Genomic DNA, 14427 nt, shown 5'->3' on the forward strand with positions numbered 1-14427 from the left:
CCTCAATATCATAGTCACTGTCCATAGGATCATCACCGTTAGGGACAGGACATCGGCCACTACTAATCTCTCTCCTTGACCTCTTTTTCTCTCAGCCACCACCACGAAGACGAAGAACCGGATGCCTGCAACGAAAGGAAATAGCTAGAGTTGGTAAAGACTTGAGTAAGAACAAACGAACAAGGATATTGCATAAAGAAGAATAGAATTAGAGAAATTGGAGTAGTGCGAACATGGACAAAAGAACCAGTGACAATGTTCACCTATAGCAAGTATGCAAACTCACTACTACATATGAAAGGCACCTACAGTGTTGAAACAACGGGATAATTTAAAGTAAATTAATTTAGTACTAGACAGATACTGACAGAGTGTCCATCGAGGACACAGACCATCCTTCAGCATAACCAAGAACAAAAACGAATGCAACAGAGAGAACTCAGACACTATTGGAGCCTTCCATCAGGGCATCGGAACCATTCACCAGCTATAGACTGATCGACGGAGTAACGACAAAGTTCACGGACCATCCGTCATTCCAACTAGCAGAATGAATCAAACAGAGAAAATCTACTAAAGTTCCTCGAGAATGGCGGAAGCACCCGACATAGTCACGAATCATCCGATGAGATCTAGATGACATAGTGGCCTATCAATGCTCAATCGACAAATCTGAAGATTTAACCAATGTCAACGGTTACAAATTTGCATAGAAGTACTCCTAAGCATGCTCGACAAGATCCCCAAGAAGTATTTGGAAAAGCCCAAGCCATTGCCTAGATCGGACAAACCCTAGTTTTTTATCATGACGAAATGGGGAAAGGCAAAAAGGGAAGGAACTCACTCGGTACCCCACATCTTGGAAAGGCACTTGGGTGCACATGTGACCAAAGGAATCGACAAGGAAGCGTCCAAGAGTTGTCATTGCGGAGTAGGCGGCGGCACAGGCACATGTGCATGGGGGACCGGTGGGTGGAGAAAAGAAAAGGACTTGTCTAGGGATTGTCGGCCCATATATATAACCAAAACCTATCGGATCGCCCATGAGAACGGCGGAGCATCCACCAAGTCACTAGGCCCAACAGTTGGAGTTAGATTCAGCGGTGCACAGGATAATCCGTAACAACGACCAAATCATTCGTCAGATCAAGTAAAACAGTGGAAGCCCCAAAGGTCGAAACCTACCAAAAATGAAAGAAAGGAATTTTGGAGAAAATATTTCGTGGAAGCTTTTGAGCAACCCCTTGACAAGCTTAGGGACGAGCTTGAATTCAAGTGGGGGGAGTTGTAACGACCCAAGTTACCATACACCATAAAACTCCCATTTTGGTCACCCAAGTTCCTATTAAATGGAATTCCCTAATGATCTCAAGTAGGTCACCCTAAGCTATAAATTGGATTCAAGAGCTATGAGATACGGTTTCTAAGTTTGGTTAAGCAAATCCAGAGACTACTAGACAATCTATCACTTGTATCAGATCATTCGATAAAGATGTAGAGACAGCAGATGGAATGGGAAGTGAGTTGTTATTCATTATGGGGCATGGCCCACAAGCCAGCATGAGTGGGAGATATTTCCCAACCCTAGATCCTCAGCTTCACTCATCCTCTCCTCATTTCCCTCACACACACTCTCTCTCTAGAAGGAAGAACAAGGAGAGGGAAAGGATGAACTAGAGAGAGAAAGAGAAGAAGAGGAGAAGAAGAAGAAGATGGAGAAGAGAATCAGGATGCTAGAAGGCAACAAGATCAGCCCTAGGCCAAGCACTTGAGATTCAACAACCTCTCATCTCATGGTTAGCTCAAGACTCTCTCCTCTATTTATCTTGAGATCAATCCTCCAACCCTAATCTAAGTGTTCTTTCTTGCATGGATGGATCAAAAGGATGGCTTGATGGAAAAGTACCCCAAGAGTAAGGATCAAGTATGCTATCCCTCAATCTCTCTTTATCTCTAGGATTTACCTTGGTCAAGGAATCACTAGTCACACTAGCTAACCTAAGCCGAACCTAGCTACCTTGAGCCTAGCCAAGTCACCCAAGTTACCATAGAAATTCCTAGCACATGCATGGATGCCTTTACCCGAGATCTAGATATGAATCCCCAAGCTCTCACCCAAGAACCCAAGAGCATAGGTTCTGTCGCTCGATTGACGGAGTGTCCGTTAGTAGGTCAGAGTGTTCGCCAAACCTGAAGTATAGTCACCAATAGTCTAAGTCTCTTGTTGAGTGAGAATATCGGAGCGTCCATCACCTCAGTGGAGTGTCTGATGAATTATACTGAACCAATAACCTAAAAACCCAAGAGCACACAGTTCCCATCGAAGTCTCCATGATTCCCACAGAGCATCTGCCAATCAGTATAGAGCCAAACTAGAGATAACCCACCTTAGCACCCAGTATAGCGGAGTGTCCGTCAATAGGACGGAGTGTCTGACTATCATAGATAGGGTGAGGTTAGATAGTAAGTTCACTCAAAGGGTCACCACCATTAGTTCACACCCGTAGCTAGTAAAGCAGCAATAGGGTCACATCACAGTAGATGCCTCTCTCTAAATCCTGAGTAGAATTCCTAGTTTCCTTATCTATCATGCGATCGTCCCCAATCCTTGGAATCTCTCCTTTCAGGCTCGGATGTCTCATTTCGTGAGGATCATGGGCGAGTTGTTAGCATGACATGACATATTCTTCATGAACATCATTGCCTTCTGCACTCATACAAACGCTTGATAATCACCTTATGCAGCCACCAAATACTATATGTTGGAATTAAGTCTTGTGAGTACACAATGTACTCATGGTGCAGTCGTTAAGTTGTTTTGTAGGTACATCATAGACTGTGTTGAGCAATAGCTCGACCGCCACTGCATAGTAGCACTTGGAATGGGCGTGACTCCAAGCATGCTACAAGTTAACTCCAGAATCCTAGATGGAGCAACTATGAGAGTGAACCTTAGTGGAGTAGAGACCGCATCCACTGAATAGAGCGGGATGTAAAACTTGTAATGAGAAGTCTGGTTAATTTGTATATAATTGTATTAATTGAGTTTCATCTACTAGTTCGATGTTGGAATAATAATTGGAATACCATGTGCCACTCAACCTGATCCTAAAGAGGAGTTGCTCAGTGCGTCCTAGGGGCCTCGAAGTTGTTATTTTGACATCCCCCACGACAACCTTGCTCGTCTCCCCCCAGACACAAGCTCTACCTCCTGAGATGGTGTTGGTGTCAGTGAGCGTGAAGGAGCTGGTAGTGGATGTGGATGGAGCTAAAAATCACCCTTATAGTGATGAGGTGATTATTGCAAAATTATATAGGAAACCAAACAAGATTTTTATCATTAGGCTTTGGTAGTATAGGTAAACCAAACAATAAATCTTGCATTGTCTTATGTTGGTTTGGATGGGTTGGACTTATTTTGCTAGCCAGGTTTGGCGAAAAAACACAACCAAATAAACCAATTGTGTATGTACTATAAAAGCACATGAATCTATTTAAGATCATCTACAATGTCACGTAAACAAATTGATCTTCCATATAGAACCTATGACGGCCCACTCTAACCACACAATTCTGAAGGGACCATTATGTTTTCCTTTTTTACCAAAAATACGTCTTATGCATTTATTATATCCCTTTACAAAAATGGACAAAATAGTATTATCTACTCCCTCCATCCGCTAAAACATGCAAATCTAGGTTCCCAAGGCAAACTTAGTGGAGGAGAGAAAAGACACATTGTTGACGGTCACTAACACCAATTATAAACCGTCAACATAACCTGCATTTATACTTAATTCCATCACCAAACATAGGTATAGGGGTTTAAATTAATAAATTCCATGAGTTTTAGTGAATCTGTGTTTTTAGCAGGGTTTATCTAGAAAACCATCAAGGGGGACCTATTCATCAAAGGAAATTACGGAATTCCGCCGCATAAACGGCGTGGGAAGATTCTAGAAGACTCTAGGAGGCTCTCCACCAAAGCAGACCCTGAGGGGCAGCCATGTGGGGCTAGCCAGCCCCACCCATAGGCCGCTTGGCCCTTGGGCCCACCTATCAGCTTCCGTGTCACAATGTCGGTTCTCCACCGATTCCTAGGTTGCATCTATGCCATCCATTAAGTCGGTTTGATCCAAGGGCTCACATTGGATGCTTCGGCCTATATATACCAGCCCCTGTCACCCTCCCTGGAGCCATCCTAAAATCCTAATTCATATTCTCCTCGTCAGGATCAGAGCCAGCTATTAAGAGAAGATTAGTCCTCCATAGGATCGAGTCTTATAAATAGAAATAGTGAGATGAAGAGTGAGAGAAGAGTTTGGAGGAGGTGTCGGCCTGTCGGTGCCCTCTCTAAGGCTTGTACCTTGGTGAATCCAAGTTCTATCTGATTCAAGTAAGCTTCTTGTTTATATTATTCATCAGGTTCACAAGTTGTTTGAGTGCTTTATTCTTTATCTAGAAAGAGTAAAATAGTAATTGTAGTGTAAGCGTGGTGCTTAGACTCTGGTTACTTGTGGATGCATCCTACATTCTAGACCGGTGGTAGCTCACAAGGGTGACTCTTATAGCCTCGTTGAATCATCTGTAATCCACCTCCCATTTGTAGGGCAAGTAGGACACGGTTACTACGGGAAGCATCATCTGCTGGTGTCTTTCCTTAAGTAATGTCCCCAGTTAAATAGTAGAAGACATAGCTTACCCAAGTTAGAACTAGAGAATCTTAGTTTTCCTCTCTATGCTCCTATTTATCTTAACCTTGTTGCTACCCCTAGTTAAGTTAGATCGTAGTTAGTCTCACACGTTTCCCTATGGATACGATACTTGAAATACTTCTGGGTGAAATCTACAATGGTATCCGTGCACTTGCGGATTTATCTATGTGCGTTAAATATACCAACAAGCTTTCTAGCGCCGTTGCCGGAGAAACGGTTACGGAATTAACTACAAGCCTAGCTTAATCTCTTATCTTTTATCTTCTTTCTTTTATTATTTTCTTTTTTATCATGGATTCCACTCCTATCTACCTATACGCTGCACCTACGAGCACATGCCTAGAGCCACCAAAATCGTCAAAGCCTATCCTAACACCTGGCGATGAGTTGTGCCCGTGTTTTATAAAATTGATTTGGGAACAATCCTTCTCAGGAGAAGGCGATAAAAACCCATACTCACACCTACGAGAGTTTGAGCAGACCTGTGCATGCTTGCGTATCACTGGCATGTCTAACGAGACCTTAAGACGGAAGTTGTTTCCGTTCTCTTTGGCGGGAAGAGCTAAACATAGGTACAATCAAACCGTAGGAAGTATGCAAGGAGATTGGGAAATGCTATGCTCTAAATTTTGTTTATGTTTCTTTCCCATCTCTAAAGTGGTTAGCCTTCGAAAAGAGGTTCTAAATTTTAGACAACTAGAAGAAGAATCTCTTGCCACATCATGAGAACGTATTAATGATCTTATTACCACTGGCCCGGACCTTGCTATTTCAAACCCGATGCTCCTTCAATATTTTTATATGGGTCTTAACAAGGATTCTGCACAAACCCTTGATCAAGCCTCTAGAGGAGCTTTCCTTCATTTGTCTGTTAGTGAAGCAAGATCGATGCTTGATAGAATTAGTGGAAAGACTCCCTGCACTAGCATTCATAATGAACTCCTCGAGGAACAGAAGGAATCATCTCCCAAACAAGAAGTTTTGATAGCCAAATCACAACCACTCCAATCCCAAGATTTAGCTATCAATCTCGAACCATCAATACCCCAAAATCCCTATGTGGGACATTGGGAATAATTCAAGGGTGGCATGTCTAGTGAACCCATAGAGGAAGAGCTGAGCCATCTAGAAACCATTCATATCCTCTCCCCTTCTATGACCACATTAGATGTCTTATCTGAACCCATCTCTCAACCCATCCTTGACCCTAATGAATCCCTCGATACTCTTTCTCCTAAGTCTCATGATTACCCTAGAAATCCACTAAGACAACCAAAGTATAGGAGTCATGAAGACCACAAGGATGACCAAGAAGAGCAACGACAATGGCTGGCGGATATTAAGAATGCATATGCCATTGCTAAAGAATGGATGGACAATGACGAAGCCTTATGGGTAGAATCCAAACTTAGTTTAGATCCAAACAGTGAGCTTAAATCAATCTCCTTAATAAACATGACTCATCCAAGTTTGGAGGAGGCCTTAGCCAAGATCAACCCGAGAGTTACCAATCCATGGGAAGTTTTGGACAATAAAATGACCAATGAATGTCATAGGCATGGAATGATGGAGATAATATTTTCGCCTACAGACATTCATGAAGAAACACCCTTGGAGCTTGAAAAGGATGATGACATACACGAGCATGGAAGTTATTTCATGAGCACATCATTAAATCCATGCTCGTATGAGACCACACATGAGATCTTCAACCCCCTCATACTTTCTGTTCATAAAGACTTTGAAAGGGTGGTTGTAGGTGCATATGCTTATCATAAATATTGCAAATCTCGTTAGCATGAATCTTGAGATAGGCACCTAAAGGTTGGTGTTGGAGGGGAAACCACTTCACCAATTAGAAACACAATTCGAAGGGTTTCCCAAGGACGAGCTTCTATCCTAAAACAAGCACTTTCGAAAGATAATATGAGTGTTCACCTTCTGTTGTGATACCCTTGTGAAATAAGCATAGAAACATAATTGTGAAAATATTCCTTCGGGTATTATTGTCACTAACCATTCCAGGTTTAGAAGCAAAAAGTACGAATGATGATGACTCAAGGTATGTCCAACCAATCACCATGCAACATTGAATCACATCCATCCAAACTTGATTTTGCCTTGCAAAATTCAAGTGTGGGGGATGAACTTCTCTGAAAAATCTTATGCCATATTGCTAATTCATCTTGGTTGTCTCTACCTTTAAGACATGCTCAATTTGCTAAATAACAATCATTCTCTTTTATTTCTATTTGAATAAATCTCTATAATTCTTTCATGCTACCTTTGTTTACTATAGTATGCTTAAGGTTTGGAGTATGATCTTATATCTTCTAAATTAGGCATGGTGCTTAGTTTAAACTATTTTTCTGAATTAAATTAGACATGGTGTATAGTTTAATTCTTGAACCAAAAGGTGTGCTGATTTTACTTCTAAAGGCTTTTAAATTAAGCGTGGTGCTTATGTTAAAATGCCTTACTAAGTCAAATTAGACTTCATGTCTAGGTTGAATTTTGATCCGATAGTATGCTTTAGTAGGCACTGGATACTTTATGGACTAACCCTTATAGGAAACTCTCACATCAATATTGGTAAGTCACGAGATGAGTTTAAATCGGAGATGAAGCCAGGCACATGATGAACTCTAATAACATTGTGCAAAGAAGACACAACTCATTCATGATGGATGAAAGAATTGGATGAATGAATATGAGCTACACCTGTTCATGGTTTGGCATGAATCTACAAACTCAGCCACCACTACAGCTATGGAACAAAGAGGAAGAAGATGAGTGCATAAAACAAAGGGTGAGGCGGAAGGACCAACGAAGTGGCAAGATCAAAGAAGCAAAAAGATGACATAACAAAAGGATGAGAAAGAAAAGGTGCGATATAGAAAACAAGAAGCTCATGAATAGCTCAAGATGTGAGACTTGCCGAGCAAGAAAAACTTCAAGCAAAAAGGAAGAACCATCACGAGTCATCTACCCTTCGTCATATGGTGTCTTCACGCTCTAATGACAAAGCTAACATCCTAAGGTAAATGGTCATTATTTAAAAAGCTTTTCCTTGATTCTGGTAGGCACAAAAATAAGAACCAAACATGTTTGGGTTACAACTCCATTACTTGATTCAACCTGATTAAGTCAACATGTTAAGCTTGTTCCTAGCACCACTTTCTTGATCTCATAGTCTTAACCAAATGAGCTAAAAAGTGCACATCTTATCTCTGGAAGATGATAGTCATAATCATGTAAAAATTAATACATTATGTAGAAAAAGACAATCCTTCAGTAGGTTAAGCAATTTAACCCTTTTGGCCAAATGTACTTAAATGCTATATTCCTGCTCAATCTTCTGATCTTACCACCCATGTAACAATTAAACAAAGCGCATAACATCAACTTCATCTTGTCCCATATGGCTAAGGATAGAGAAGAATAAATAAAGTTTTTTGTTTTGTTGGTGTTTTCCCACCAACAGAGCCCATGCACTTGATCTCTACCTTGTCTTATGAGCAGGACACACTTCAAGCAAAGTGTGGGGGAGTTAGTTAATTCCCCAATTTTCACAAGTGAAAGCTCTGAGCCTGTCAAACCAAATCAAAAGACAAAAATAAGACAGGTTTGGCGGAAGAAGGTGACATCATCATTAGAGGCGCCACCTCAAGAATTCTCATCTTTAGAACAAACCATGGTATTTGGTCAATGAACTTCACAGGAAGAAGTCCGGTTCAAAGGACTTACAATGCCGAACCCTCACCGAAAGAGTTAGCTTGGGGGAGAAGCACTCTCGTGTATCTAGATAAGTATTATTTCTCTTTTTTGTTTTAATTTTAGTTTTTTTAATAGTTAAAAAATGGTGAATGAAAAACAAAATAAAAATTTATCTTTACATTAGTCATCTATAGTAATAATGTGTGATCTAGTAAAATTAAAAACAAAATAAAAAGGTGTGTCTAGTTTGCTTTAATTTATTTTTAAGAGTTGAATAAAATAAAGAGAACTCAGAATAATCTCTTAAAATAGAAATGATGAATAGTTGCCCTGTTGTAATTTCTTTCAAGTACCTAGCTTTCAGCCTTGAATTCTCTCGAGTTTTGGATAAGATTGTTTTGATATAAGGATTTACTCTGAACTTGAAACTCATGAGTAGCATATGCTTGATCTAAGTTTAGGTAATTGACGGATATGATATAAGATGGTCTGAGCTGTTATTTATCTTGTTCCAAGTGACACTAAAATTCTGGAGATTTATCTTTTGAAAAACACAAAAATGATATATGATGAGTTCCTGTATGACAAAGCTTGAATTCTCACCAGAGCCATACATGTTATTTAGGCTAGAAAAACTTCTACATATATGCTATTTGCTTTTGCATTGAGTCTTGTCAAGCTTTGTTGACCCTTATGAGAGGTTTGTCATGCTCTTAAAATCAAGATCAACTACACACCACATATACCTATTGCTCCTACACTGGGAGTACGCAAAACATGTCTTCCATCAATATCCACAAAAAAATGTTCTACTCCTAACACAAAAGCATGCTTGATAGGTTTATCCACCAAATAAATGCTCCAAAGTTCTTGCTGCTATCTCTCAAAATTTTGTTGTAGAAAAGTGACATGAGGCTATGCAAAAGTTATTCATGAAAAAAAAAGAGAGAAAGAAGTTAAAAAAATGAACAAGTGTCCTATATATCTAAAATAATGGGTACTTAGGCCCTGTTCGCTTGAAGGAATCTGAATGAATCTGGAGAAATTTGTGAGAGAGTGAACAGTGTTTTTCATCTATGAACAGTGAATTCCGACTAAATTTCACACCAGCCGAACGGCCCCTTAGATGTCCATCTAAAAAAAAGATGAATAAGATAGCCCCTGCTCTCTAGCAAATGTTTTTAAGTTTCAAAAGAGAGATATATTTTCAAGGAGCAAAGTAGAATTAGGTTAGCCACTATTTATATCCACCATATATCCACACACATGCACAACTATCCGATGTTTGACTTTAAAATATATGCATTGCAAATATGCTTAGCTTTCTCCCTACCTATAAACACCATATAAGCCTTAGTAGTACAAAGAGAAAAGGCATAACATCTTACCGCTAGGTGGATTCACCAGGAGCAGACTTTTTTTTGTCGGTGGGTCCCACTACTACTAGCTCCTATGGCTTAAAATTGCATCCTTTTTCGGACACCCCTCCGATCCTACAATTACATGCTTTTCGGGACAGAGGTAGTAGAAATTCATTTGAAAACACTCCAACAGTATCAAAATGTAATACGTTTTTTATTCTCCGTCAAACTTTTTGAATTTAAACAAGTTTCTAGAAAAACTCTACAAACAACCTCACATACTAAATAAATGCGTTATCAGGACAACTTATCGTAGATTTAATTAGACTAATTTTACGATGTTAATGTTCATGGACGTTTTTGAATTTAATAAACAATTAGAGCAATTGACTTGAGAGAAACTAAAACAACCCACATATTTTAGAACACAAAACGGAGAAGTACAAACTATCGGGTGCATTGTCTTACTTCCAGAAGAGACGATCTAACATGCGAAATACTTTAGTAATGAAGTTTCTCATTAATTCAATGATACATACATAGTTGTCACTTATTAACTTATATCACCTAGTAAGGGAAAGCATGTTGCCGCACACGTCAATGGTACGATAGGTTGCCACGTAGGATCTTTACATGGTTAAGAGAGAGAGGTGGTAAGATTCAAAACTAAGGCAACTTATGCATCATCATGCGAGTTGATGTTGCCGCACAACTCAAAAACTTTTTATTTATTTATTCTACATCTACCAAATAATGATCATCACATTACTGAGGCCTTATTTAGTTCCAAAAACTTTTCCCAAAAAGTGCTACAGTAGCCATCACATCGAATCTTGCAATACGTGTACGAAGCATTAAATGTAAACGAAAAAAAACTAATTGCACAGTTTGATTAAAAATCACGAAACGAACGTTTTGAGCCTTATTAGTCTATGATTGAATAATAATTGTCAAATAAAAACAAAAGTGCTACCGTAGTCAAAATCCCAAACTTCACCCAACTAAACAAACCCTAATGTTAACAGACAACCCATACACATTTCAGGGCGCGTGTGAACCTCTTCGTTTTAGTTAAAGTAACCAGTAGCGTGTATTCAGAGTATTAGCATATGAGGATCTGTGTCTTCGATACGCAACCATAGAATGCGATACAGCACATGTTAACCCCATTCACGCTTCTGCACGAGAATATTCCTCAATCTAGGATATTATCAACTCAAGTATTCCACCATTCAGCTGAAACCCAGACACAAGTCATGCGAAACAGGGGGTAAAGAAAACAAACGTTCCTTCCAAACACAACATTGGTCTAAGCATTGGAAACAAGCTAAGAACTCCAGTGGCCATGATTTAGTCCATCCTGGTCTTAATCACATGCTCCCTGACTTCAGTCGGTGTCCTGAATCCAACAAAAGCATGTCATGGGAAGATTGATGCTCAAGTAAATGAAGTGTCATAATAGCTTGAATGTGACAACGGATGACTGTGAGTGAACTTACACAATCAGAACATAGCCACCCCACCCGCTAAGGCAGTCACGGTCTACTGATGAACTTAGAGCTTGGGATATAGTCTCGAAGAGTTCATCAGGTTCCTATGTCATGAAAAATAACAAAATGATGTCATTTGACTAAGAACAGAACAAACTACAGTAATGTACATCCAAAAGTAGAACTTTATAAAACATGGTAGATGTGGACCCAAAACAAAAGTGGATGTCAAGGAAATAGGTTGACAACGTGCATCGAAGCGCATACCATATTTGGCTTGTACATGGATTCACAAGCACCATACAAAGATTCTGATGCTGTCCCAGAAACAACAAAATCCTTGGCCAGTTCCCTGCATAGTAAACCACAAATGATAATTTAAATAAATAAAGGTCACGACTATGAGCAATTAAGCACTAGGAACAGGAACAAGTAAGATCCAAGGAACTATAAATAGAACAAACACCAGTAGACAAATTATATTTTAGAAAAAAAATGGTACTGGTTTCTATTTTTTGTGGATTTATTTAAAATGAATTAATTATGATTTTTAGAGATTTAACAGTATTATATTATTTTTAGAAAAAAAAAACATATATATAGGCTAAAACTTCCTTTGAATTTTGAAACCAATCAGGGCCAAAGTCGCTGGCTTTGATACTCCAATGGCCAAAGATATCCGGTTTTGGAGTTTCACGGCCAAAATCGGACTGAGGCAATACTGCTATAGTTCGTTGATGTCCTAAAGTTCCATTCGGAACCAGAGGAACTATATTGTATATAGTTGTATATGGTATAAGTAGCAAGTTGCCAATACTCAGATTATCAATAATTTCTTTTGTCCAAAAATTTTGTGACCAACATCATGCATTGTTGATGAAGAACAGGTTATGTGTTAGTGTGTGTTGTGTTTATTTGCATCAGGAGGGACAACTAAATGAACAATAATGAGCATTCAGAAAATTGATCTTAGTGCGGCTTTATTTTTATTTCATGTTTTTTGTTAAATAACATGTTGCATTTACTTTCCTTGTAGCTTTTTTTTTTTGAAATATGTCCCTAGGTGAACAAAACCTAAAAATAGGCATATTGCTCAATACAGTAAAATGGAAGCAGATGATAAGCAGAGGGGAATTTTCATTCCAAGCCATTGAGAAAATTGCACTTTTCTTGTTCAACTACTATTTCGAAAAAATGGTCTTACGCCACTGGTTAAAATTTCTAGCACAGTATCACTGCCCACTTTCAGGACAATATTGCAAATAAGCAGCATATTAAGGACAAAATTTACAAACCAGAGACCAGTGCCATTTCCAGGACAACATTGATGAACTAGCGGCATGAGATTTGTTAGCCAAAAAGATCGATTTCACTAGGACCCTAAAACACAATAATCCCAAGCAGAAAACAAACCAAAGCACTTATTCAAGAAGAAAACAGCATAAACAGATACCTACTTTGCACCAAGGCAGTCCATGGTACAAATAAATGGTACGTCGTCATCTCCAAGTCCAGCAATGACTGGCTGGCAGAAATATGGCCCGAATCTGAAAGTTTCATGTGGCATGATAAAAGTTAGACAAGCATTGCCATTACAGTATTGGAACATAAAAGATAATTTGGAGCAACTACGAATTGAAACACTTGAAAACCAGTCCTTGTCAAACAGAATATTTGTGCACATGAGCATAATTACCACAGTTCCCCAGATAATGATTTAGTTTCCTCTTGCTCCTTGAAGAAAAGAAAATTTTGCAACATGATACTCTAATTGTAACAAGACTCCCTTTTTTTAAATAGCCTATGAGGTTGGTTTATGTTCAGCTAATTCTGGATACATCATGGCTAATAGAAAATAGATGATATCTCATAGCTAAACAGTTTATTGCATACGTAGTAAATGTAGTATATAAGGTGCATCTGAAGCACTCCGTTAGAGGAATGGTCCGTCCAAAAGGCAAAGAATTATATAAAGATTTAGCTCCAAAGTTCTGCATCACCAAATATTATCACAGTACAAGGTATTGATAGCACTAGCTTCCTATGACCAGATCCTTCAGCAGCATGAGCCTATACTAACAACCAACATAACCAATAAGTTTTGCATCTCTTTGCAGAGTTCACGGTCTGGCAGGACATTAAAATTTTAAAATAACAACTACCCCAGTACCTCTATCCAGTATCCTACACAACTCCACCAAAAGTGCGCTAGCAAAATCCCCACCTCTTCTCGTAGAGGAGCGCAGAGACAAGGCTGGCGAAGGTCTCAGGCTTCATGTCCCTCTCCTCCCGCAGCTGATACAGCTTGTGCCTGAACACCAACCGCTGGTACCTGCAGAGGGACCCAAAAACCCTAAGCCGCCGAACCGACCCGAAGACAACAACCCGTGGGGGCGGGCGGGGAGAATTGAGCGACTGTGACTCACAGCGTCTGGGCGTCGGTGGCGAGCCCCGAGAGGCCGATGTAGAGCTTGTCGTGGATCTTGAACACCCGCTGGAAGTCGGTCGCAATGGTCTGAAGCTGCACGCCCAGCCTCCGGTCGCTGGCGATCGCGAAGCAGTTCTTCCCCACCATCGCCACCACGGCGGACCCGTTGTACTCGAAGATCTGCGATGGGCAGGGGGCGAACCCGTAAGGAATTCGAGATCCGGGGCGGGGCGAGGCGAGGAAGGCACGGGGGCGAAGGGGGGCGCGGGGGACTCACCGACATGACCAGAGCTGCGGAGGAGGAGGGTTCGGGTGGATGCGTCGGCGTCGAGGATCGGAGGGGAAGTAGCGACTAGCGACGGCGGTGGCCTGGTGGGCTTTTGATGGAGGCCGGGTTGGGCTTCTTGGTGAGCAAGAAGGTCCAGCGATGCCGCTCCGGAGCCGCGTGTCCGACCTCAGTTCGGATGCGACTCTGCGGTTTGTGCTCGGGTGACACGACTGTAGTGCTAACCTATTGTCTCTCAAAATAAAAACTTAAAATGTGATTGAGGTTTTCTTATAATAGAAGAACCATTTGTGTTTTTTGCGAATATTAGTCATTAATGCTTTCCCCATGTATTTAACCGCTAAACAGTCTAAAGATAAGAAAGAGTTATCAAATACAGAACTGATTTTAAAATTAAATTTGAGATACTTTATGTAGGCAGTCTATACAA

The 14427-nt window shown here is 40.2% G+C and overlaps 1 protein-coding gene across 1 annotated transcript; it reads right to left on the reverse strand.

The window, feature by feature from the left end:
- Nucleotides 1-10969: 10969 nt before the first annotated feature.
- Nucleotides 10970-14143, reverse strand: LOC136528140 (proteasome subunit beta type-3-like). Its single transcript, XM_066521053.1, has 7 exons — nucleotides 13989-14143; nucleotides 13710-13891; nucleotides 13508-13615; nucleotides 12741-12830; nucleotides 11551-11635; nucleotides 11293-11387; nucleotides 10970-11192 (listed from the first exon to the last, which is right to left on the reverse strand). Exons 1-7 carry the CDS (start codon nucleotides 13992-13994, stop codon nucleotides 11144-11146), a joined length of 615 nt encoding a protein of 204 aa, XP_066377150.1. The 5' UTR covers nucleotides 13995-14143; the 3' UTR covers nucleotides 10970-11143.
- Nucleotides 14144-14427: the final 284 nt, after the last annotated feature.

The sequence above is a fragment of the Miscanthus floridulus genome, chromosome 19 (genome assembly GCF_019320115.1).
Source record: "Miscanthus floridulus cultivar M001 chromosome 19, ASM1932011v1, whole genome shotgun sequence".
In the NCBI taxonomy this organism is placed as follows: Eukaryota; Viridiplantae; Streptophyta; class Magnoliopsida; order Poales; family Poaceae; genus Miscanthus; species Miscanthus floridulus.

What these genes read in the sequence shown, in the direction of transcription:
- LOC136528140 (XM_066521053.1), bottom strand. An exon ending in CCATGTACAAGCCAAATATG is followed by an intron (nt 11,388 to 11,550) that starts GTATGCGCTTCG and finishes TTCATGACATAG; the next exon opens with GAACCTGATGAACTCTTCGA. An exon ending in GGTGGCTATGTTCTGATTGT is followed by an intron (nt 11,193 to 11,292) that starts GTAAGTTCACTC and finishes TGTTGGATTCAG; the next exon opens with GACACCGACTGAAGTCAGGG.